The sequence below is a fragment of the Geotrypetes seraphini genome, chromosome 1, assembly GCF_902459505.1.
Source record: "Geotrypetes seraphini chromosome 1, aGeoSer1.1, whole genome shotgun sequence".
Classification (NCBI taxonomy): Eukaryota; Metazoa; Chordata; class Amphibia; order Gymnophiona; family Dermophiidae; genus Geotrypetes; species Geotrypetes seraphini.
This window is the reverse complement of record NC_047084.1, coordinates 299,378,880-299,404,820: the sequence shown is the minus strand read 5'-3', so window position 1 is coordinate 299,404,820 and position 25,941 is coordinate 299,378,880. Positions and strand designations below refer to the sequence as shown.

The 25,941-nt window shown below is 39.3% G+C and overlaps 1 protein-coding gene across 4 annotated transcripts in view; it reads right to left on the bottom strand.

Moving 5' to 3' along the window:
- Positions 1 to 1,035: 1,035 nt before the first annotated feature.
- The window catches only part of WDR54 (WD repeat domain 54), a 91,113-nt gene continuing 66,207 nt past the window's right edge, over positions 1,036 to 25,941 (bottom strand). For all 4 annotated transcript variants that reach the window (XM_033954451.1, XM_033954459.1, XM_033954469.1 and 1 more), the window contains 2 exons: positions 12,022 to 12,096; positions 1,036 to 2,507 (listed from right to left, as the gene is read on the bottom strand). In XM_033954451.1, coding sequence (XP_033810342.1) covers positions 2,376 to 2,507; positions 12,022 to 12,096 — 207 coding nt within the window. In that variant the 3' untranslated portion in view covers positions 1,036 to 2,375. The remainder of the gene's footprint in view (positions 2,508 to 12,021; positions 12,097 to 25,941) is intronic.

Genomic DNA, 25,941 nt, shown 5'->3' with positions numbered 1-25,941 from the left:
TAGGAAGAAACTCCAAGGTCACCGGATTCATATATACCATGGGCCAGAATTCAAAAACATCCACATAGCAGAGGCTGTCTTTTTGATTATTTATAAGTATTAATTTACGAATCTATTGATGTTTTCATATGTCTATAATTATTTATTTGTATAAAGACTTTTACATTGATCATTTTGTTTCCTTAAATATCTTTTCTGCCGTCAGTAAACTATTGTCTTTGCGGTTTGTTTCTGTGGGTTTTGTTTTGTTTTTGTAGAGCTTTTTGTTCTTGGTTTTATTTTACACGCTCTATCTGCCATTATTCAGAGGCATTATTTTAACAGTGCTGCTGAATATTGTTTCAGACCTCAGGGCAGAATGAATGTGGCATGTGCGTGATCTGCCTATTCTATGGACAGTCAAAAATATTCAGCCATTACCCAGATACCTATGTGGATCAAGGTAGGCCATAAAAAATGCTGTCCTAACTTAAACCGCATAGCTATTTGGATAGCAATTAAATATTGCTACTATCTGTAGAGTGAGTGGTGGTCACCACAGCTTGTGGTTGATGACAGATACTGTATATTATGTAACCACAAGTCAGTCAGCTTTTTTAGTGGCTGTCGCAAAATTATGGAATGGTTTGCCAGGTACTCTATGCCTATGTAGCAATATAGATCATTTTTGAAGATTACTTAATACACTTCCCCCTCCGTATTCGCGGGGATTAGGGGCAAAGCCGGCCCGTGAATATTGAATATTCACAAATAACTTTTGGGCCAGCTATGACCCACCCCCACCTCCCTGCATCCCAGACCTTACCTAGTGGTCTAGCGGATTTTTGGGGCAGGAGCAATCTTCCTACGCTCCTGCCCCGTGCAGATCACTCATAGCAAATGGCTGCCATGAGTTCTCATAGTCTCTCGAGACTATGACGGGAACTCCCCGCAGCCATTTGCTATGAGTGATCTGCACGGGGCAGGAGTGCATGAAGATCGCTCCTGCCCTGAAAGCCCGCTAGACCACCAGGTAAAGTCTGGGATGCCGGGAGGAAGGTCTGGAATGCTGCTTTATTAAAAAAAAAAAAAAAAAAATCACAAATAACCAAATCTGCGGATACTGAAACTGTGGATTCGGAGGGCTCACTGTACCCAAATGTTTGCACAGGCTTTCATTATTTGAACATTCTGTTAAATCATAAGGGTCAGTGTTATATTCATAAAGAGTATGGAATATTTGTCATGTATATGGAGATTGGGTTTATGTATGTTATGTTGTGCCTCACCTAGGTTTTAGTCAAAAAAATTTTTAATAAATAAATAAATATATATGTATATGCAGCACTACATGCTTTCTGGATAGCAGCAATGAATATATAGAATAGAAATAAATATTATGTAGCCAACATTTTAAAAACACGTTGGCCATGTTGTTTGAATATACAGTAGACCTATATATGCCTTTATGAAAGCATATAGTCAAATTCTAATGCCGTTAACAGTGGATACAGAGGATATACAATGCACCTCTCCCTTTAATACAAATGATTCAAGATAAATTATTTGAAAATATTAAATGCAAAATGTACAACATATGATGGATTCTAATATAACGACTAATAAGACACTGGACTGATTTTTATTTCACGATTCAATAGGGCAGAGTATTTTTTTAGGTATCATTTTTAAATCATAAAATAACTGATCTAAAGAGGTTTGTTTGCAATTTTCTTATTAATCTAAAAATTCTGTTGGTATCTAAAAAATGTAATATACAAAAATCTCTGCATCCCCCCACCCCCCGAAACATTACCCTACTGTTTCCAAAATAAGTATCTCTCAAATAATTTCATTTGAATCCTGTGGTTAGCTTTAGTTTGTAGAAGTTTTGTCCTGTTATACAATGCATCCAAGATCTAAGGTTTCTCTAGGAGTTCATATTCAGATAAGCCCCTGCACATTTCCCCAGCTATTATTTTATTATACACAAACTTTGGGGTTCAAGTGAACTGCTGAAAAAAGAGCCAAATCGTATTGCTGACAATATCATTAAGATACTGGTTAAAACTCTCTGGAACTCATACAGAGCGATTCAACTTAGTGCAAGAATCAAGGTGCAGGAATTGTTTTCTGTATTTTGTATAGATTACAAACCAAATGCTTAAGGAATCTGATAAACTAAAGGGAAGGAGTATATGCTTGTGTACTCAGATCTAGCAGAATCACTTAGACTTTTGTATGTTTAGATGTTTCAGCACTTGGCTTCTGTCCATTTGTTGATCTACAGTTCCATGAGCTCTGCAAGGATTACGCACACTGCCTAACATCTGAACCTCCTTAGAGCAACCAGCACCATTTCCACGTTCAGGAAATTCTGCCTTCTGTTCAGGCACTCAAATCTGGATGTATCGGATGATCTCGCAGAGGTCATAGCCTGTCACAGCAAAAGTGTTGCCTTCAGGGTCACAAAATCGAGAGCCGCAGATTTGTACATCAGTGACACACTCCGAGTGGCAGTGTTCAATCTGTACGAAGAGAAAGCACAATTACTTACTGTAACAGGTGTTATCCAGGGACAGCAGGCAGCTATTCTCACATATGGGTGATGTCATCAGCGAAGCCCAGATGCGGAAGCTCGCAAACAGACTTGCTTGAAGAAACTAGAAGTTTCAGGTCGACCGCACCGCGCATGCGTGAGGACCTTCCCGTCCAGCGTAGGGCGTGCTTCCTCAGTTCAGATAGCTAGCAGAGAAGCCAACCAGGAGAGGTGGGTGGGTTGTGAGAATAGCTACCTGCTGTCCCTGAATAACACCTTTTACGGTAAGTAACTGTGCTTTATCCCAGGACAAGCAGGCAGGTATTCTCACATATGTGTGACCTCCAAGCTAACCAGAATGGGATGGTGGGAGTGTTGGCAATTTAGGAGAATAAATTTTGTAATACTGTCTGGCCAAACTGGCAATCCCATCTGGAGAAAACATCCAGACAATAGTGAGAAGTGAAAGTTTGAACCGAGGACCAAGTAGCAGCCTTGCAAATTTCTTCAATAGGCATAGATCTGAGGAAGGCTACTGAAGCTGCCATTGCTCTGACTTTATGGGCTGTGACTCTACTATGTAGGGGTAATCCAGCCTGGGCATAGCAGAAAGAAATACAAACAGCCATCCAGTTGGAGATGGTACACTTAGAGATAGGATGTCCCAACTTATTTGGATCGGAGACAAAAAGTTGAGGAGCAGTTCTGTGTAGTTTGGTGCGTTCCAAGTAGAAGGCTAAAGCACGTTTACAGTCCAGAGCATGAAGAGCTGATTCTCCAGGATGAGAATGAGGCTTTGGAAAAAACACTGGAAGAACAACGGATTGGTTGAGATGAAATTCTGAAACCACTTTAGGCAGGAATTTAGGATGAGTATGGAGAACCACCTTGTCATGATGGAAGACAGTGAAAGGTGGATCAGCAACTAAAGCTTGCAGCTCACTGACTCTTCGAGCAGAAGTGAGGGCAATGAGAAACACCACTTTCCAAGTGAGATACTTCAGATGAGCCGAATCAATTGGTTCAAAAGGAAGCTTCATCAATTGAGCAAGAACAACATTGAGGTCCCAAACCACAGGAGGCAGTTTGAGAGGAGGTTTGACATTGAAAAGTCCTTTCATGAATCTGGAAACCACCGGATGAGCAGAGAGGGGTTTCCCTTCAATATGCTGATGGAAAGCTGCAGTTGCACTGAGATGGACTCGGATCGATGTAGACTTGAGGCCAGAAGTGGATAAGTACAAAATATAATCCAAAACCGAAGATAAGGAGGAATGTTGAGGCTCCTTATCATGAGAAAAACACCACGTAGAAAATCTAGTCCATTTTTGGTGATGGCATTGTCTAGTGGTAGGTTTCCTAGAAGCCTCTAAAACGTCTCTTACAGATTGAGAAAACTGAAGAGGAGTCATGTTGAGAGGTGCCAAGCTGTCAGGTGTAGAGACTGCAGGTTGGGATGAAGCAGAGATCCCTGACTCTGTGTAAGCAGAGATGGAAAAACTGGTAGAAGGTATGGCTCCCTGCTGCTGAATTGAAGTGGAAGGGAGTACCAAGGCTGTCTCGGCCACTGAGGAGCAATCAGAATCATGGTGGCACGATCGTTCTTCAACTTGACCAGAGTCTTGAGAATGAGGGGGAATGGAGGAAATGCATAGAGGAAGAGATTTGTCCATTCCAGAAGAAAGGCATCTGTCTCGAGGCGATGAGGAGAGTATATCCTGGAGCAGAACTGAGGCAGTTTATGGTTGTGGGGAGCTACAAAGAGGTCTATCTGAGGCGTTCCCCACTGTGAAAAAATGTGATGAAGAGGCGAGGAATGGAGAGTCCATTCGTGAGGTTGCAGAAGATGACTCAAGTTGTCCGCCAAGCAATTCTTCGCCCTTTGGATGTAGACAGCTTTGAGAAAGATGTTGTGGCGGATTGCCCAGTCCCAAACCTTCAGAGCTTCCTCCCTGTTTGTTGACATAGTACATGGTGACTTGGTTGTCTGTGCAAATGAGGACTACCTGGTCGTGAAGAAGATGTTGAAAAGCCATGAGAGCCTTGAAAATCGCTCTGAGTTCCAACAGATTGATGTAACACTGACGATCCGTACTGGTCCAGTGGCCTTGAGTACGGAGACCATCGAGATGAGCGCCCCAAGCGTAAGTTGATGAATCTGTTGTAAGGACAGCGTTTGAAACAGCAAGAGATTGGAAGAGAGCATCCACCAGTGGAGAGACTGTCTCAATGAAGGAGTGACTGCTATATGTTGAGAAAGTGGGTCGCAAACCTGCTTCCACTGAGATGCCAGGGTCCACAGAGGAATTCTGAGGTGAAGTCTGGCAAACGGAATCACGTGTACTGTGGAGGCCATGTGACCTACAAGTACCATCATGTGTCTCGCTGAGATGGAAGAGCGGGAAGACAATGTATGACAGAGTTGAAGAACAGCTTCCAGACGTTGTTGCGGAAGTAATGCTCTGAGTTGGACAGTGTCCAGAACAGCTCCAATGAATTGTAGATTCTGGGAGGGTTGAAGGTGGGATTTGGGAAAGTTGATTTTGAATCCCAAACTTTGTATGAACCACGTAGTCCATTGGGTCACTACAATAACCCCCTGAGATGTTGAATTTTGATGAGCCAATCGTCTAGATAGGGAAATACCTGAAGACCATGGTTCCTTAGAGCTGCTGCTACCACTACCAGGCACTTGGTGAACACTCTGGGAGAGGAAGCCAGGTCAAAGGGCAGCACTCTGTATTGATAATGTAGATTCCCCACCCGAAATCTGAGATATTGATGGGAGGCCGGATGTATGGGAATACGAGTGTAGGCCTCCTTGAGATCCAGAGAGCATAACCAGTCGTTCTGATCTAGAAGGGGAATAAAGGGATGCCAGGGACAACATTCAAAATTTTTCTTTGACTAAAAATTTGTTGAGAGCCCTAAGATCCAGAATGGGTCGCAGATCGCCCGTCTTCTTCAGAACAAGGAAGTAACGGGAGTAAAAACCCCTGTTCTGCTGTTCCAAGGGAACTGGTTCGATGGCATGGAGACAAAGCAGAGCTTGAGCTTCCTGAAGAAGGGCGGTCTGGGATGGACTGGAAGGATACTCTCTTGGAGGAAGCTCTGATGGAACCTGAGTGAAATGAAGAGAGTATCCTTCCCATATGATGGATAGCACCCAGAGGTCGGATGTGATTGTCTCTCATCGGTGGTAAAAATGATGGAGACCACCTCCAATAGGGGGAAGAAAGGACAGAGACAGAACGGTGGAGGTTATGCTCTGTTTTAAACAGTCAAAAAGGCTGTGTAGCCTTAGGTGCAGCAGAAGGTTAAGGTTTTTGTTGTTTCTGATTCTGCTGCTTAGGAGGAGGGCGATTGTAAGGAGCCGCTCTCGGAGCAAAACGCCTCTGTTAAATTGGAGTAGGGTGTGCAGGTTTAGCAGGAGCTGGCTTTGGCTTAGGTCTGACAATAGAAGTGAAGGATTTTTCATGTTCTATTGGCTGCCTCAACAGATTCATCGAAGAGATCATTGCCTGCACAAGGAATATTAGCCAAATGGTCCTGGAGATTAGGATCCATGTCAATGGTACGAAGCCAAGCGAAGCGGTGCATTGCTACAGAACAAGAGGCCGCCCTGGCAGACAACTCGAAGGCATTATAAGAAGACTGGAGGAGATGTAATCTGAGTTGTGATAGAGAAGCTATGACTTCTTGAAATTCAAAGTGTTTTTGAGTATCCAAATAACTCAAAAATTTAGGCAAAAGAGTAATGAGGAACTCAAAATAAGTAATAAAATGAAAATTATAATTAAGGACTTTAGAGGACATCATAGAATTTTGATAGATGCGATGTTCAAATTTGTCCATAGTTTTCCCTTCCCTTCCAGGAGGAACAGTGGCATAAACCTTGGAAGGATGGGACCTCTTTAAGGATGACTCCACAAGCTGGGATTGGTGAGATAACTGTGAGTTGTCAAATCCTTTGTGATGGAGAGTTTTATATTTAGAGTCCAATTTGCCTGGAACAGCTGGAATGGTATAAGGGGTCTCCAGGCATCTGGCAAAGTCTGAGAAAAATGCATGTGAAGAAGAAGCTTAAGTGACTCTACCGGAGGTTGAGGAAGATGCATGACTTCGAGATACTCCTTAGAGTATTTGGAACCAGCATCTAATTGAAGATCCAAGTCAACAGCCATCTGACAAAGAAAAGATGAAAAAGATAGCTGATCCGCCAATGCTTTGCCTCAAGAAGGTCTCGAAGTTGTCGAGACAGCCTGGGTCGAAGATGAAGCTTCGGCAGGAAAAAAGGCATCAAAAGAATATGGAAATAAATGCAACCAAATATCCAATACAGAGCACTCTCAAAATTCTGGGAATACAATTAGACAGATGCTGCACAATGCAGACACAAATCCACAAAATCATACAAAAAGCATTCTTCACCATGCGAAACCTAAGAAAAATAAGAAAATTCTTTACCAAAGAACACTACAAAATCATTGTACAATCCCTCACACTTAGTACCTTAGATTACTGCAACAGCCTCTACCTACAATGCCCAAACAACATGATAAAACAACTACAGACTGTTCAAAACACAGCCATCAGACTCATCTACTCTCTTAGCAAATTTGACCACATCACTCCCGCCTATGTAGACTCTCACTGGCTTCCGATAAAAGCAAGATCTCAATTCAAATTCTATTGTCTACTATTTAAAGTAACCCATGGTACTGCCCCCAGCTACCTAAACAATCGCCTATACCGCTACCGCTCACCCAGATCAAGGAGAACTCAGAACCTATTCACCTTCCCTCCTCATAATGGTACACGACGTAAGAAACTTTACGACAGCCTTCTAGCAACACAGGCAGCGAAAATTGACCCCACCATCACCAAACTGATGATCAAAACAACAGAAATCAAAGTGTTTCGAAAATAAATCAAAACAGTTCTATTCAAAAAACACGTCCTTACTTACTAATCTCCTCCCACTCGTACATGCTTTCTCCCCCGTGAATAACACATTAGTCAATCCCTCGAACCATACCTACCAAAAAATATCCAGACTCCTAAATAAGCATCTACCACATGTATCCAATAAACTTCTTCCTTCAATGTTAGGTAATCCTCTTCAGTTATCCGAATATATCGTTATTCTCCACTGTATCTTGTAAGTACTTGAATCTTTACTATGTAATTCAATCGGATAAATTCAGATATCCTCTAATTTGTAATTCTCAACTGTATCATGTAATGTACATGAATCTTTGTTATATAATTCTCCTGGTAATGTCCAGATATCTTCTAATTTGTAATCCGCTTAGAACCGCAAGGCACAAGTGGAATAGAAATCACTAATGTAATGTAATATGGAGACTTGGACGAAGCAATCGAAACCGCTGAATCCTCGAGGTGTGGAAGTGGAGACCTTGATCGAGGAGTCAGCGGTCTAGTAGAAGTAGGAGTAGATCGAGGCTTAGTTGAAGAAGGACGTTCTTTAGAAGAAGAACTATGCCTGGAAGTATGCCTCGATCCTTGGTGAGAACGGTGCTTGGAAGCAGATTTCGAAGATCGAGGAGACTTCGCCTCGGAGACAGAAGCAGCCGATGATACCAAGGAATGGATAGGACTGGAGGCTGTGGATCGAAGCTCCAGAGGCTTGGTGGAGAAACCTCGATGCACTCCCAAAGACTCTGCTCCTTGTTTAGAGTGTGAGGATTCCTGCCGAGGCACTTGCAAAGACTCTGCTCCCTGCAAAGAGTGTGCAAGCTCAGACTGAGGCAAAGGAAGAGGCTCGACCTCACAGGAGTCTGCAGAATGCCCAGGCTGGATGAGAGGAAGAAGCTTCGGTCCCATATTAATAAGGGACTGAATGAATTGCTTCTCCAACATGGTCTGGAAAGAAGCTGGCAAGGATGGATCCGCATCTGCAACCGGTCCACCTGCTTTGGCTGGAGGTTCCACAGAGGCAGTGGAAATGTGCTTTGACTTGGAAGTCTTAGGCACCTTAAGCACCACCGCTGGAACTTTCTGCTGAGCTATCTGACCGGATGATACAGGGGAAGATACAGCAGGAGTCATTGAGGAGAGAGCCGCTGCAAACGAAGAAGGTCTGATGAGGCTCGAGGTCGAAGCAGAAGAAGCAGGAGGAATCTCGGTCAAAGGTGAGGTCGAGGCTGCCTTCGAATTCGAGGGAGCGGAGGAAGAATCCATCCCGAAGAGCTTCTCCACTAAAATGTGACGACGTTTAAGGGCTCAAGGTTGAAGAGTAGCACAGCGCTCGCACGACTTCGGTTGATGGTCAGGCCCAAGGCACTTGAGGCATCAACGGTGTGGGTCCGTGAGAGAAATCGCACACTGGCACTGGCTACACTTCTTGAAGCCCGTTGCTGGCCAGGACATAGGAGGAAAAATAGCCGCCGCAAAATTGAAGCCCCTGGGCTGTGCCGAGCGGCCTACCCCGGAAGCCACATGGAAGAAATTAAATTTTTTTTTTTAATAATAAAAGAAAAATAGTGATTTGTGAAGAAAAAAACACAAACCGCTGTGTAGAGGAGGCACAAAGTAACAAAGTTAAATGCAGAGAGTCAAAGACAGACTTCTCGGCTCCGCGGAAAACTGAGAACTGAGGAGATGCGCCCTAAGCTGGGCGGGAAGGCACTCGCGCATACGCGGTGCGGTCGACTCAAAACTTCTAGTTTCTTCAAGCAAGTTTGCTTGCGAGCTTCTACATCCAGGCTCCGCTGATGATGTCACCCATATGTGAGAATAGGCTGCCTGCTTATCCTGGGATAAGATAAATTATAATATCTAAACAAGTGGAGAAAGTATTCTTTCCGATTCTTCTTCATGTCAATGCATTCGTATGTGAAATGAGAGGGGAAACAGGTGGAAAGGCAATGTTATAATGAATTAGTGTATGTACTGTATACTGCAGCTGTTGGTACTTCTTCTCCCCTAGAAATATACTGGGGCATTTTTGGGATGGTCTTTATTTCTCCTCTGCCCTTTCCCCCTGCTACCTCCACATGCAGTAACTTCACTTCTACAGCACAGCAACTTCCTCTAAATCACTTCCTCCCTTCCTTTGACTAGAGCTGCCTTCCAGACCTCCAGCTTCAATTTATTTCCATTGGCTGGATCCTACCTACAGTTTCTGCTGCTAGTTATAATGGAAGACAATGAGGACCATTTTCAATATGACATCCAACTCCAATTTGGGGAAAAATGTCCAAAAATCCAGTTGATGAATTAACCCATTTTCAAACCAGAAAAAGTATCTTTTTTTAATGGCCATTTTCATAAGAACATAAGAACATAAGCAATGCCTCCACTGGGTCAGACACGAGGTCCATCGTGCCCAGCAGTCCGCTCACGCGGTGGCCCAACAGGTCCAGGACCTGCGCAGTAGCTCCCTATCTATACCCCTCTATCCCTTTTTCCAGCAGGAAATCGTTCAATCCTTTCTTGAAATCCAGTACCGTACTCTGTCCTATTACGTCCTCTGGAAGTGCATTCCAGGTGTCCACCACACGCTGGGTAAAGAAAAACTTCCTAGCATTTGTTTTGAATCTGTCCCCTTCCAATTTTTCCGAATGCCCTCTTGTTCTTATATGTTTTGAAAGTTTGAAGAATCTGTCCCTCTCTACTTTCTCTATGCCCTTCATGATCTTGTAGGTCTCTATCATATCTCCTCTGAGTCTCCACTTTTCCAGGGAGAAGAGCCCCAGTCTCTCCAATCTTTCAGTGTATGAGAGGTTTTCCATGCCCTTAATCATTCGTGTCGCTCTCCTCTGGCCCTCTCAAGTGTTGCCATATCCTTCTTAAGGTATGGCAACACTTGAGAGGGTCCAGAGGAGAGCGATGTGTTCGTCCTCATTGTTTCTATCTTTTTGAACAAAAAAAAAAAAGGCATCCAAATGAAAAGCACACAAAAACCATCCATTGGGACATAGTAGGGACCAATATTCTTAGCAGACTAGCCACAAAAACATTCAAGCAGATCAGTAAGGCACCATAGGGGCACTGCAATAAACTTCACATAAAAGGTATAGGGTACACATCTCACTATAATCCTCTTACACTGTAAGGTGAGCCCTCCAAAACTCACCCACAACCTACTATACTCAACTGTACACCGCAACAATAGCTCTTTTGCCTGCAGGTGTCACCTATATGTTGGAACAGAAGGTTTTGGTGGGCTTACACAAAGGTTGTCCAAAAAAACCTAAAGTTGGAAAAAATGTGCAAACTCTATCTATCCCATGAATATGAGTGTGCATGATCAGAAAAAAAAAATTTTTAAGCCCATCCTGGGATCCCTCAAAGCCACCGATTACATAAAGCTCCGTTTTTTAAAAAGATTTGCTATTATTTTTGCTTAATGGAGCAAATTTCTTGGTATTATAGCTACAACTTTTATGTTTTCACACTCAGCAATAATGCATTGATAAAAATACATTTTATGCAAAAAATCTAGAAGCATCTTTATGGTCTTTCTGATCTGTAAGGGCTATATCCATATCTGTGTCATCAGATGACCTCATCATTTGGGTAGCAGAGCCATCCCGCTTGTCAACAAAGAATATAACTGTGAATATGCTGGTCTGCTAGCCAAGTAACCACAGATGAAATTTTATTCCAAAGCTACATTTTTCCTTCAGTTACATAACTGTGTAGTCTACAGTTAATGCAAACAGTGTCAAGTGTCAGGTCTCAATCATTTTGCCATCTGGTATGTTTGCACTGATCCCAAAAATCAACAGTGTCCCTGGTTGCTCCTTCTATTCTTCATCTTTCTCATTGCTATGGCTCTGAATAAAATGTATGTATTCATCACTAATTTGTTTTGTATATCACTTGTATAATACACTTAACTAGAACTATGCTCTCAGACATATGACATTTCTGTCATCACCTCTGACCTTAGGGTGGGATTGGCCCAAAAGCTTTCTGTCAACTCTTACATACAGATGGTTACTGTTTAAAAAAACAAATACGTCACACTTTCCTTTATCATTGCAATTTCAATAATTTGACTCATATTCTAATGTAAGCAATATACAGTATGAACATGAACAGAGCGAGTGTCAAGTATCAAGAAAGGCAAAAAGATTGACATGATCAAAACTGATTGTCTCAAGATTTCTAAACAGTGTGGCAAGCTAAGGTGATGTCAGCATGCAAAGAAGTATACTTCTAAAACAACCTCATCTGGAATATTGTGTCCAAATTAGGAAGCTGCACCTCAGAATGACAGAAAGTAGAGGCAATCCAGATGGGATCTATAATAAATTTTATGAAGTGAAACTCAAAAAGCTAAACATGTCAGTCTTGAAAGATAGGAGAGAAAGGGGTATGATAGCAATTCAAATACAGTATCTATAAGGTACAAATAATGCAAAGAAATCTGATTTATTTTCTGAAATTTTTGATTAATCATTGATCAGGTGTTCGTTTTATGCTCTTGAGTTCTACATGCATGCTTAGTAAGCCATGCCCTTTCAAAGTACCTCAACAGTATCTGATTCAAGGATTTGGCTGAGTTTCCATATCTGTACAAAGGAATCTTCAGCTCCAGAGAGCAGCTGGGTCAAGGATGAAAAAAAAAAACCCAAAACAATGGCAAGAGTCAATTAACATACTGATATATACAGCTTAGATATTCATACATAGCATGCATGCCTAACATAGCAACAAAATTATCCCAAAGATACTAAAATATTTAGGAATAGTTGGACCAAACACAATAGCCAAATGCAATTTCAAATGGCACTGGAATAGCTCCCAGTCTTCCCAGGTCAAAATGAACACAATCTTTTTTTTTTTTGTTATATTTTTCTATATTCATTCCATTATCCTTTATATTTTATATCATGTCATTATCACCATTCTTAAGTATTCCTTCAGTATTCAGATCACATATACAGAAAAGGAGCACTTAATATAGCAGGCAACATCTCATGTTGGAAAAACTGATTTGGATTTTACTGGGATAGTTTTGGTTTGGTTTAAAAAAATGTCTTGTTGAAAGATCTTATGTGGACAAAAAGAAACGCTGTCTTGGTAGCCACTTTGAGGAATCCCTCAGGGCTCCAGTATTGTTCAATATTTTTATGCTTTCATTATAGTCTATTAGTTTAGATAAGGGAGGTTTTATTTTATTTTTATTCTTATGCTGATGATATCTTTATTTTGATGGCAACATCTATAGATATGAAAAATTGCAATCTCTATTAATAAGATTAAACATTGGACTTTTTCAAATACGAGTTGTTAAAATTAAATACTACCAAAAATAAATTTTGAGCTCCTTTTACTAAACCACAATAGAGCTTCTTACTGTGGGCCAGCAAGGTAAATGCTTATACTCATTCAATTTCTATGAGAGTAGAAGCATTTACCTCACTAGCCCATGGTAAGAAGCTCTACCACGGTTTAGTAAAAGCCAGCCATGTAGGTTACTATCAAGAATCTTTTCTTAAAGCAGCACGTTTAAATCATGAAGATTCTTTGCTAATTGAAAGTTCAGCTGAAGTGCTAGGTATTATTTTGGATTCCTCTCTGATCTTTGAACTTCAAATTAACAACATACAAAAAAATTTTTTTTTTTAAAAACTGAAACAGCTAAGGGCCATTTTGCTGTATTAGTAAAATCATCAATTTTTTTTCAACATACTTTACAATGGTGTATCCATTACACTTTGGAGAAGACCAATTTTTGAACAACACAGCAGCAAGACTGATTTTTAAATAGAAATAATTTGATTGTTTCTCTACCGCTAGTATTGGCTTCCAACTTAGGCTCAAGTTACCTTCAAGCTGACTTGTTTTGTTTTCAAAATTGTAAATGGCTTGGATCCTGAGTATACGTCTAATTTGATTCCTCTTTCTCTTGGTAGATGCACATCTAGATGAAGAGACTGTCAACTTCTAAACATTCCTTCTTTTAAAAAGGTGTGCTTTTAAGAAAATGCTTGACTTGTCCTTTTCTTATCCAGAGATCCATATACTCTACTGTAATGTTCTCCAGCCTTTTACATATAAAGGGCCGCAATGTGAATATGAGAAAGCTCCGAGGGCCACCAAAAGATTTCAAGCTTACACAAATTACTAATTTTGTAAACCACTCTGACCTGCTAATTCAGACTTGGTATTAAGCATACAATTCCTTACGGATGAGTTTGATACCCCAACTCGCGAGTTGGATTGCAGAAGATATCAATCATTTTTCTCAACTCTGCCTCTTTGTCTATTTGGGCAGTGCTCTCTCTCTTCAGTCTGAACCAAAGCAAGTGATAATCTTTAAAAGAGAGAAATTACAACAAGGAGGTGATGTTAATTGCAATCTGCTCTGCACAAGAAAACTAAGAGAGTAAACATTCAATAAGAACTGGTAAAGTAAAGGTGGACTCAACCTCTCCACCCATCTGTGTGCAACTTATACTAACAGCTTTATAGCTCTTTGCAAACAGAGTACTTTAATTGGAGTGACTCCAATATTCTGCTACCCAAAAATTATTTTCTCAAATTTTTGGGCTGCCATAAGGCAAGTTGCTGAAAATTCAAACCCAGAGTGTACTCCAACACAGGCATTTTAGTCATCTGACAGGGCGGGGCATAAGGAATCATATGCTGTTCTACAAGAAATAGGATTATCTAGGTAAGTACCTAATCCTTACTTTCTGTGCAAACAGCATACGGTTTCTTATGGATGGGATATACCAGAGCAGTCTCTTGGGCAGTACAGATGAGCCTGCGACTAGCAACAAGGACCCAAAATCCTTGTGTTTGTGCTTTCACATCTACTCTAAAATTTCATAAAGGTATGGAGAGTGAACCAAATTTAATCAGGCAGCTTAGCCATTTACATGGCTCAAGACAAAGCCACACTTTTGGTGGAGTGAGCTTTCAAGGCCACTGGCAGGTACTTACAACAGCCAATATACACTGCAGAGATAGCCACGTGTATCCATTGTAATACAGAAGCCTTAAAGGCTGGTCTTCTCTTATGATTAGAGCTGGATAAGACAAACAGATGATCTGAAAGATGAGTTATTTGTCACCTCCAGGTAGTGGAGAAGCACTCTCCTAACATCCAGCAACTCAAAACCTTGTCCTACTTCTTCTTGCCCATGAACCAAAATGTAGGAAGTCGACTTTCTTACTGATGTGAAATGCTAAAACCACTTTTGGCAGAAATAGAGAACACCCCTGCTTCCGTGATTCTGAGAAAAGGCTCTCTACATGATAGAGCCTGTAGCTCTGACACCCTCTTTGCTGAGGTGATTGCTAGTAAGAAGACTGTCTTCCCAATAAGATCCTTGAGAGATGTTTCCAATAAAGGCTCTTACAGGGAATTAGAGAGAGCTTGTAAAACAATGTTATGATTCCATGTAGGAAATGGCTGCTGCACCAGAGGGCGGAGCCTCAACGCTCCCTTCAAGAATCTGAGAGACATCCGGATGAGAAGTTACAGACATATTGCCTGCTCTAGCCCTGAAGCAGAAAAGGCTGACTAACTGAACCTTAAGAGATCTGACTGCCAAGCCTTTCTTCAGGCCTTCCTGCAAGAAGGATAGTTCTTTGGAAATGGAAGTCTGCCCTGAGTCTGTCTGACCTCACACTAATACTGGAATGGTTTCCACACCTTAGCATAGGCCACAACCATCGCTGGCTTCTTAGATCTTAAAAGAGTCATGATAACCCTATCCAAATATCTTCTGTGTGCTAAGGTAGCGTGCTCAACCACCATACTGTAAGACCAAAGCATTCTGTATTGTCTAAAGGGATGGGCTCCTGAGACAGAAGGCCCTGATGCAGTGGCAGTCTGAAACAGCTGTCCCACTGCAACTGGACTAGATCTGTGTATCATGGATGACATAGGTAATCTGGAGCTATGAGGATCACTAATTTCTGATGGGCTGCTATCTTGCAAATGACTCTGTCTATCATTGGCCATGAAGGAAACAAATATGAGAACTCTTTTGTTGGCCAAGGCTGCACTAGAGCATTCAGCTCGAAGCTTTCTGGTTCACAGCTTTGACTGAAGATGTGAGGGGCTTTTCTGCTGGCCACTGATGCCATGAGAGTAACCAATGGCTACCCCCAGCGACTCACAATACAGTTGAATGTTCACTGAGACAATGACCCTGGATCCAGGGTTTGTCTGCTGAGATTGTCCACTCCTGCGACAGCAGAACAATTGGACCTCCAATATCAGCTCAGCACTCTTGGTTCCTCTTTTCCTGTTGACATACGCCATTGCTGTAGAATTGTGAGTAAACTCTGACTGCTTTGCCCACCAGCTTTGTCTGAAAGAATTGTAGGGCCAACCGAATGGCTCTCAACTCTAGTCTGTTGATGTTCTCTGTGATGGCCTTGTGTTAGGTGACCCTCACAGTGACCAGCCCCCCAGCTGTAAAGACTGACATCGGTTGTTAGGATCACCCAGGACTGGAGAGGAAGACCTCTGGAGAATGACTCCGGCCAGAAATACCATCGTAAATTCTGGCACACCTCTGCCACCAACACTAACTCCGTCTAGAGAGTCTGACTTGGGGGGGACCAATGCACCAGTTGGACACTCTGTAGAGGGTGTAGGTGAGCTCTTGCCCATGGAATCACCTCTATGGCTGCCACCATGGACCTTAGGACTTGCAGATAGGAATTGGCCTCGCCAAAATCTCTGAACTGCTGTCTGAGCTTCAGTTTGCTTGGCTCTGAGAGAAAGACATGGACCTCTGCCATGTTGATTAGGGGCGTGGCTTAGCGCGAGCACGGATGGAGGTGTGATCCTGAAGCTCCTCACCAACCAGGCAATGAAATAAAGAAAAAATCATTTTCCTTCAAACAATTTTATAAAAAATATATAAATGGAAAGCTGAATAAAAACTACAAAACAAAATCCTAAATTGCGATATTTGAAGAAGGATATGTGCAGACAGGAGACGGAAAAGCGGAGTGCCGTTTGAGCTGACGGTTAAAAAAAAAAATTGAATACAGCGCTGAGGTATATATTCATATATATTCATATTCTGACCAAATATAAAATTTGATAGAAATCGGGAAAGCAGTCTGTGTCTACGGAGGTTTTAGAGTAGCTTGAAAGCAGAGAGAGACTGAGAGACGAACGTGAACTGAAATTGAAAAAAAAGCTGACAGGAGTTGGTAAGCAGAGAGCGTTCACTGTCGGCGAATTCAAAAGACTATAAGATATATGTTTGAATGAGAAGATGTAAAGAATGGATATGTTTCTGACAAAATATAATTAAAGTAAAAAAGCTGAATTGATATATTTGAAACGTGATTTGTGCTGATTAGAATTGGGAAGGCATATAACCGTTTGTGCTGGCGGTTTACTGATGTTTGAATGCTGAAACCGCGAGATAGATGTGATTGAACAGTTTGGCAAAATAGAAAAAAAAAAAGAGGAGAAAAGTATTTACTCTGAACAAATATTTACTGAAACAAAAAAGTCAAGAAAGCTGAGAACTGTCTGTATTTCAACTAATTCGGGAGACTTTGGAACAGTACTGATGCTGATGGATGTGAAAGATCAGAAAATCAGATAGTGATCCGTTCAAAAAATAGCCAAAAAAAAAAATATATAACCTGAATTGTGGCAATTGAAGTGAGATAGGTGCAGACAAGAAACGGGAAGAAAACCATTGGTGATTTTGACGGTTTCATTGAACTTGAGTGCAGTATTGAAACCGCGAAATATAAGTGAAAGATCAGATTGATTGGAAAAATTGTGAAAAGGAATTGGTGTTCTGACCAGCTATATTGAAAAAAAAAAGATTATTCTTTGATAAAAAAGGGGACTTGCATTTTTTCACAGAAATTGGGTGCTGAAGCACTGAAGACAAATAAACACTGAACATCACTTTCCTCTGACAAAGCTGCGATTGGGCTTGTGAGAGAGGAGACAGAGAAAAGGTTCAACTGAATTTTAAAAAAAAAAAAAAAAAACTGAAACAGCAAGACACTGAAGAATTTGAGAGACGCTGAGAAAAAAAAAAAAAAAAGAAGAAAATTGCCTAAAGTTGGTCAAAATAGGAAAAATACTCTAAAAAAAAAAATTTACTCTCCTTAATCAGAGCTGCGATTGGGCTTGTAAGAGGAGGGAAAAAAAATAAAAAAGAGTTCCCCTAAGAGATTAAAAACATAAGAATACCAAATATAAAAGATTTAAATACAAGAAACAATAATAACCAAGAAAAAGAGAACAATAACATGGCAAGTACAAGACAAAACAAAAATGAGGCTGGTACATCTGCAAAAAGACAGAAACAAGATCAAATAACACCTAGCAAGATACCACTTCCTATTGATGAACCAGACATATTAAGCAAAACTGAAGTCATGGAAGAATTAAAACAAATCAAACAAATGCTTAAAGAAACTATAAATAATATGTCTGAAATGAAAGAAGAAATTTTAAATATACATAGACAAATGGAAGTCAATAATAAAAAAACAGCTGAATTAGAATCAAAAATGGAAGCAATAGAATGCGAATCAAAAAGATGTAAAAACGACAGCCTGGAATTAAATAAATTAAAAGATCAACTGGAGGATTACGAGAATAGAGGAAGAAGAAAGAACATCAAACTATTTGGAATTCAAGAAAACTTAGAGGGAAAAAATACCATCCTTTTCCTTGAAAATTTAATTCCAAAAATTCTACAATTAGACTTGAAACAACCAATTGAAATTGAAAGGGCGCACAGAATTCCAACTAAAAATTTAGAAAATAAAAACAGACCAAGACCAATCATTTTCAAAATGTTGAGATACCAACAAACACTAGAGATACTAAATGCTGCAAAAAAAGATAAAAACTTGAATTATAAAGGATCAAGATTATGGTTTCTACCAGACTTCGCCAAAAACACAGCAAGTAAAAGGAAAAAACTACTAGATATGAGACCTCTACTTAAAGAAAAAGGATTTAAATATGGTCTATACTACCCTGCGAAAATGAGAGTGTCATCCGGAGACAAATCCTTATACTTTGAGGATCCCGAAAAACTAAAAGAATTTCTCTCTAAACCAGAACCTATGATATATTAACAAAATATATTAAGATGGTTCTGAAAACTCTATGAAAAATTAGAAAATATATCACATCGAAATATTTGAAGAAATGGAGGAAAACAATATAAAGAAAAGACAATAACAATTAAATGAAAGAAAGAACAGAATATAAGAAAATTATTAAATAATACACTGCATATATGTTTAAAATAATTATATGTTGAAATCGTAATACTAAGGAAATACAAATTAACATATTATTAAATGGAAAATGATACATTAATAAAATGTTATGAAAAATGATTAAATAAATATAAAAGATCAATATAGATAGATAGAAGGGAAACTTGTTTAAAAAATTGAATATTGATTGCCTGGAATGGGGAGAATGTTGGGATTACAATTCCAATGTGTATCCTTAAGCAGCCAATGTATTGGGTGGGAAAGGGAGGGATAAGAAAAATATTTATTAGAATAATTAAGGGAGATACATTAGGGTTAAATATGTGTGTCATGAAGAAAATTTTTTGGTTATTAAATATGAAAGAGGAGAGGAAGAATAAGATAATGAAAAGTATAAAAATATATAATGTCTTTTAAAATATATTCTATCAATGTCAATGGCCTGAATCACGTAATTAAAAGGAAAAAAATATTAACATTTTTAAAAAAACAAAATGCAGATATTTATTGTCTGCAAGAGACCCATCTCAATATGAAGGAATCACAGAAATTATCAGGTGGATGGATAAAAGAATGTTTTTTTGCTCCAGCAGTGGGTAAAAAAGCAGGGGTTGCAATCCTTATAAATAAAAAATGTATGGCCAATATAAAAGTAAAAAATTCAGATCCACATGGTAGATGGATACATATCGATATAGGTATGGGAAATGATACCCTGACGTTATTTAATATATATGCCCCTAATTCGAATCAATCAGAATTTTTCAAAAAACTACAAAATATGTTATTACCACTGGCTGCCTCTAATTTAGTGGTGGCTGGAGACTTTAATGCTGTAATGGATCCATTATTGGATAAAAAACCAGGTAAAAATATTAAATCTTTAGGTCTAGATAATTTAGTTCGATCATGTGATTTGAAAGATATATGGCGTATTCTTCATTTTAATGATCAGGAGTATTCATTTTGTTCACAGGTTCATAAATCATTTTCAAGAATAGATTATATTTTTGTTTCAACAAATAAAGTGCAACAAGTGATTAAAGCCTCCATTGATCCTATTATCATTTCGGATCATGCGGGAATATGGATAGAATTACAATTAGATCAATTAGAAAATAATAGACCTCTTTGGAGATTTGATAATGCATTGCTTGTGGATGACAAATTTTTGGAAAATTTTAAAACACAAATTAATGAATTTTTTCAAATAAATTTAGTGGAAGATACATCTATAGAGAATGTATGGGATGCATTTAAAGCAACTATGAGGGGTAATATCATATCATATTCAGCTTTTATTAGGAAACAAATTAAAAAACAATATATAGAATTAGAAAAAGAAATAAAAATATTAGAAGCTAAATTGATAAGTAAATGGGAATATGAAGTTTTGCAATCTCTTTTGAAAGTAAAAGGTAAATATAATGAATTAACTTCAAAAATGATAAGAAAAGATTTGTTTTCCAAACAAACGGTGTATTATGGAAATTCTAATAAAGCAGGAAAATTATTAGCAAATTATCTTAAGGCAAAAAAAAGGAGAATTAATATTAATGGAATAAAAGATGATAATGGTATAATAACAAATCAAACAAATATAATATTAAAACAATTTTTAAATTTTTATAAGGATCTATATTCTTCCGAACCTTACTTGGAGAAACAAAAAGATGGAAAAAAATTTTTAGATTTAATAAATGGACCTAAGATTCCTGATCATATAAAACGAAGTTTAGAAGAACCTATATCATTAAAAGAATTAGAGACAGCATTGAGATCTCTTAGAGTTGGATCCGCTCCAGGTGGTGATGGTTACACAGTAGAATTTTATAAAACATTTCAAAATATCCTCTCCCCACATTTATTAAAATTATATCAGACACAACTTATAAAAGGTAATATAAAAGGTACTATGGCTGAATCAATAATAATTGTTTTGCCTAAGCCAAATAAAGATCCTACTTTGGTTTCGAACTACAGGCCTATATCTTTGATAAACGTTGATAATAAACTTTTGGCGAAAATTTTGGCTTTGAGATTAGCCAAAGCTCTCCCACATATTATAGATATGCATCAAACGGGTTTCGTTGCTAAAAGACATTCCTCCAATAACTCTAGACTATTATTTCACATGCTAAACTTATCAAAAAAAATTGATGAACCGGCATTTACAGTTTCACTAGATGCTGAGAAAGCATTTGATAGGGTGGAATGGAATTTTATGTATCAGGCTTTAGAATGGTTTGGTATAGGTTCTGGATTTATACAAATGGTAAAAACATTGTATAGCTTCCCGATTGCAAGATTAAATATTAATAATAAGATATCTGATGGTTTTCAATTGCAGAGGGGAGTTAGACAAGGTTGTCCTTTGTCTCCTTTGTTATTTGATGTTGTATTAGAACCCTTATTGTTAGCAATACAGCAAACGAGGGAGATACAAGGAATTCCATATTCAGATATGGAATATAAAATTTCGGCTTATGCTGATGATATTTTGCTTTATTTGAGAAATCCAGAGTCTACCTTATCTTCTTTATTGGAATTAATTGATAAGTTTGGCAAATTTTCAGGTTATAAAATTAATTGGAATAAATCTGAAAATATACCCTTGAATGTTTACTGTGTAAAAGGATTATTTGATACTTTTCCATTCATATGGAAAGAAGAAGGATTTAAATATCTAGGCATTCAAGTTAAAAAAACAATTGAAGATACTGTAAAAGAAAATGAAAAATATGTATTAAAAAAAGTAACGGAGTTATGTGAACAATGGAACCCATTGCATATATCTTGGTGGGGCAGAGTTCAAACTATTAAAATGATGATGTTACCTGTGGTTTGCTACCAAATGAGTATGATACCTATTTATTTTCAGGGGTCCTTTTATAAGAAGCTTAATAGAATTTTAACAAAATTTCTTTGGCTTGGTAAAACACCAAGAATAGCTTTAGTAACCTTACAAAAATCAATTAAGGAGGGAGGGGTAAATTTTCCAAATTTCTATAGGTACCATCAAGCCTATATTCTACGTCAGGGTATGTATTGGATCCTCCCAGAACTTATAGATAATGCACCAGATTGGTTATATTTGGAATGGCGCCTTATGTTTCCCCTAAATTTAGTTCATTTACCAAGTATTAATATACCTAAAAGATACAGAGAAAATAACATAATAATGGATACTTGGAAAACATTGAGATTTATTGATAAATTAACACCCATCCCAATATATAAATCAACTAATCAATCCATATGGATAAACTCCAAGATCAAAATTGGCGGAGCTCAAATCCTTTGGAAGAACTGGATTATTGCAGGAATTAGATCTCTAGATGATATTATTTCAGAAGGTAAACTGCTGGATTTTTCACAATTGCAACATAGATTTGGTCTTAATAAAACACAAAGTTTTAAATGGTTGCAATTGAGGCAGGCCATTCAGGTTGGGTTCCCTGAATGGAAATCATTAAACAATCAATATAGTTTAAAGTTCTTATGCTTTAAAGCAGACTTCCTAGGACATCAAGCCGCATTGTGGTATAAATTAATATCTGAATATTTGAATAAAAAACCAAAAAATGGTCTAAGAGACATTTGGAGCATTGAGATTGGACATCAAATTAATGCATCTCAATGGCCACTAATTTGGTCTTGGAGAATGGGATGTACAGTGTCAGCATCTATGAGACAAACATGGTTCTTTTTATTACATAGAGCTTTTTGGACCCCTACTCGTTTACAAAAACTAGATAGTTCTAAGTCTAATAGATGTTGGCACTGTAATCTAGAACCAGGGACATTAGATCATTTATTATATTACTGTCCTTATATTAAAATATTTTGGAATTCAATTTGGCCACAAATTAATAAATTAATGGAAAATCATATTGCAATATCATATGATACAATTTTATTTGGAACAATGATGAGAAAAAAAAGTCAAATTTCACCAGAAAACAATAAACTTTTATTAATTATGACAGGGGTTGCCATTCAACATATAACTAACAATTGGAAAAATTACAACAACCTAAACTACACATTTTGGTGGAATACAATATGCCATGTTTTTAAAATGGAAAGAACAATATCAATACAAAAGGGGACATATGATAAATTTATAAAAATATGGGGGCCATTGACAAAATACTGTAATGATTAAATAATAGAATACTTTTTCTTCCTTTCTTCTTTTAGAGATTTTCTTATGACACACATATAGGGGGGGTAAGGAAAACAATTTATATATAGTATATTATAATATATTATACAAAATGTAACAAATGATTAAGGGATAATAGAAGGGTGGGGGGAGGGAAAATGAATAAAATTTATCCAAAATATATTGTATTAGATATAAATATGTTTATTGAACAATTGTATTCCAATATGTTATATACTTTTATAAAATTTGAAAATATTATATTAAAATGGTGAAGGGGTGGGGGGAGGGTGAAGGGGAAAATCAAATTCAGACATACATTGTGTTAGATATAAAAGTGATACCATGCATGTATCAAATGTATTTTATTATTGTTTACACTTTTTGTGAAATTTGAAAATAAAAATATAATGAAAAAAAAAGGAAACCTAAATACTCTAAACACTGAGTTGTTTGCAGGTGGCTCTGTTTGAAATTGATAATCCACCCCAAGTCCTGCAAAAGCTGAACTACTTGGTGACAATGCGGCTGGCACTCTGATCAATCGTCCATGTAAGGATGAACCTTAATTCCTGCCTTGTGCAGGTATGCTGCTGCCATACCTTGTGCAGCAGGTAAGACCTTGGTGAATATGAGGCACAGTTGCAAAACAAAAGGCAGTGCAAAGAACTAAAAATGATTCTCCAGAGCATGGAACCAGAGAAATGTCCTGTGTTCCAGGAACTTAGGAATATAGTGTTCCCCTGCGAATTTGCGGTTTGCGGACTCACTAATTCGCTGTATTCTGACCGCCTCTTCCTGTTACTAAAGTAAGGCTACACCAATCAGGAGCTGCTTTGACATGCAGCTGCTGATTGGCGTAGCCTGACTTTAGTACAGGAAGAGGCAGTTGGAACATACTGCGAGCGACTTTCTTCACTTGCCAGCACTCCAGATGCCCACTCCTACCTTCTGACAGGTGAAAAACCGTATTCATAGTTTTTCAAAATTTGCGGGGGCGTACTGTATGCAAATAGGCCTCCATCAGATCCAGTGAGACCAAAAACTTGCCCGACACAACCAAGATATTACCAACCTTATTGTTTCCCTCCAGAACCTGGGCACTTTTAAGGCCATGTTGATGACCTTGAGATTCAGAATTGGTCTCCAATTGTCTGAATCTTTCTTGGGAATGATAAAGTCCAGAATCTGCTCCATAGCTCCAATTTGTAAGAGTCTGTGCACAGTGGCTCTGACTTTGGCAGTGTTCTCCAGTCACCCTGCCAGAGAGTCCAGGCAAACTGCTTTGAGGAGCCAATAGAACTCTAACTTGTATCCTTCTCGTTTGATGTCCAGTACCCATTGGTCTATGGAAATTTGTGCCCAAGTCTCCCACAACTAAAGTCTTCCTCCTATGCAGGGAAATTCAGAGGCTGACCTGGTGTCATTGGGACTGCTTAGACTTGGGTGATGGGTGAGAGCTACTAAAACTTTGTCCAGATCCTTAGGGACACAAACCCCCCAGACCCCTAACTCGGTTTCCTGTAGCTATGAAATGAACCACAGCTGGAACACTCCAAGCCTCGTGGTTTACTGTCCAGTAAGGACTTGGGATGATGATCCATCACACTAGTCATCAAGTTATCCAGGCCCTTTACAAAGAGCATCTGACCCTTAAAAGGAAATCTGCTTAAAGTAGCTTTCAATGCTGAATCTCCTGCCCACTGTTTGATCCCTAACATTCTGCGAGCTGAGACAGAGTAAGATGAGACTTTACTTATGACTATGAGCATGTCATAAATAGTGTCAGCGTCTGCCGCAACCAGAGTCTAGTGTAGCATCTTATGGCACCACAAAGGATGCCGAGGCTGCTGCTTAAAGGTTCAAAGTCAATGTCTCAAATTGTTTTTTGAGGACCAGGTTCACCCTGTGATCCTGCATATGTATCCTTCAGGATCACTCCCCCTTTGCTAAGCAGAGAAGTTCTTTGTAACCTGTACCACCAGAGAATCCACCCTAGGAGAGGTGTGAACAGCTGTTGAAACTCAATGGCCTTGGGATATACTTTCATCATCACCCTGACCCCAGCTAGAGGGCCTTCTGGCATTTCTCAATGCTCCGTTATCATCCTGGTAATCTCAGGGTACGAAGTGAAGCCTGTAGACTGAGACTTGATACTACATAACAGCAAAAGCTGAGCAGCGAATCCAGGTCCAACTCCTGCAGAGACACTGTAATGACCTGTCAAATTTGCCAGCTTGAAAAATCTGTGCATGGTTGGATCTTGGTTGTCTGCCCCAAACTGAGACCCAGACTCCTCCACTGAGGATATCTTTTTTGTTGTTATTGTTGGTGAGCAATGGAATGAAATCCGACCCTAAATTATCCCAGTCCTATTCAGACTGGATCTCCTGGTCCTGCCAAACTACTGGATGCCCCAGGACCTCACTCTGAGAAGGGAATTCCCTCTTGAGCACTTACTGGCTGGCACCACAAGGGTACAGACAGCACAGTTACTTACAGTAACAGGTGTTATCCAGGGACAGCAGGCAGATATTCTCACATGTGGGTGACGTCATCTACGGAGCCCCAACGCGGACAGCTTTTCAAGCAAACTTGATTGAAGTTTCAAGCTTGCTATGCTGCACCACGCATGTGCATGCCTTCTCCCTCCACTAGAGGGCGCATCCCCACCTTGTGGTCCTCAGTTCCATAGCCAGCAAAGAAGCCATCCCTGGGGAGGAGGGCAGGTTGTGAGAATATCTGCCTGCTGTCCCTGGATAACACCTGTTACGGTAAGTAACTGTGCTTTATCCCAGGACAAGCAGGCAGCATATTCTCACATGTGGGTGACCTCCAAGCCAACCAAAAATGGGCAGGTGGGAGGATGGCAAGTTAGGAAAACAGGTTACGCAAAACCGACTGGCCAAACCGGCCGTCGCTCCTGGACAAAGTATCCAGACAGTAGTGGGAGGTGAAAGTATGAACCGAAGACCAAGTGGCAGCTTTACAGATGTCCTCAACAGGAGTAGACCGGAGGAAAGCAACAGAAGCTGCCATA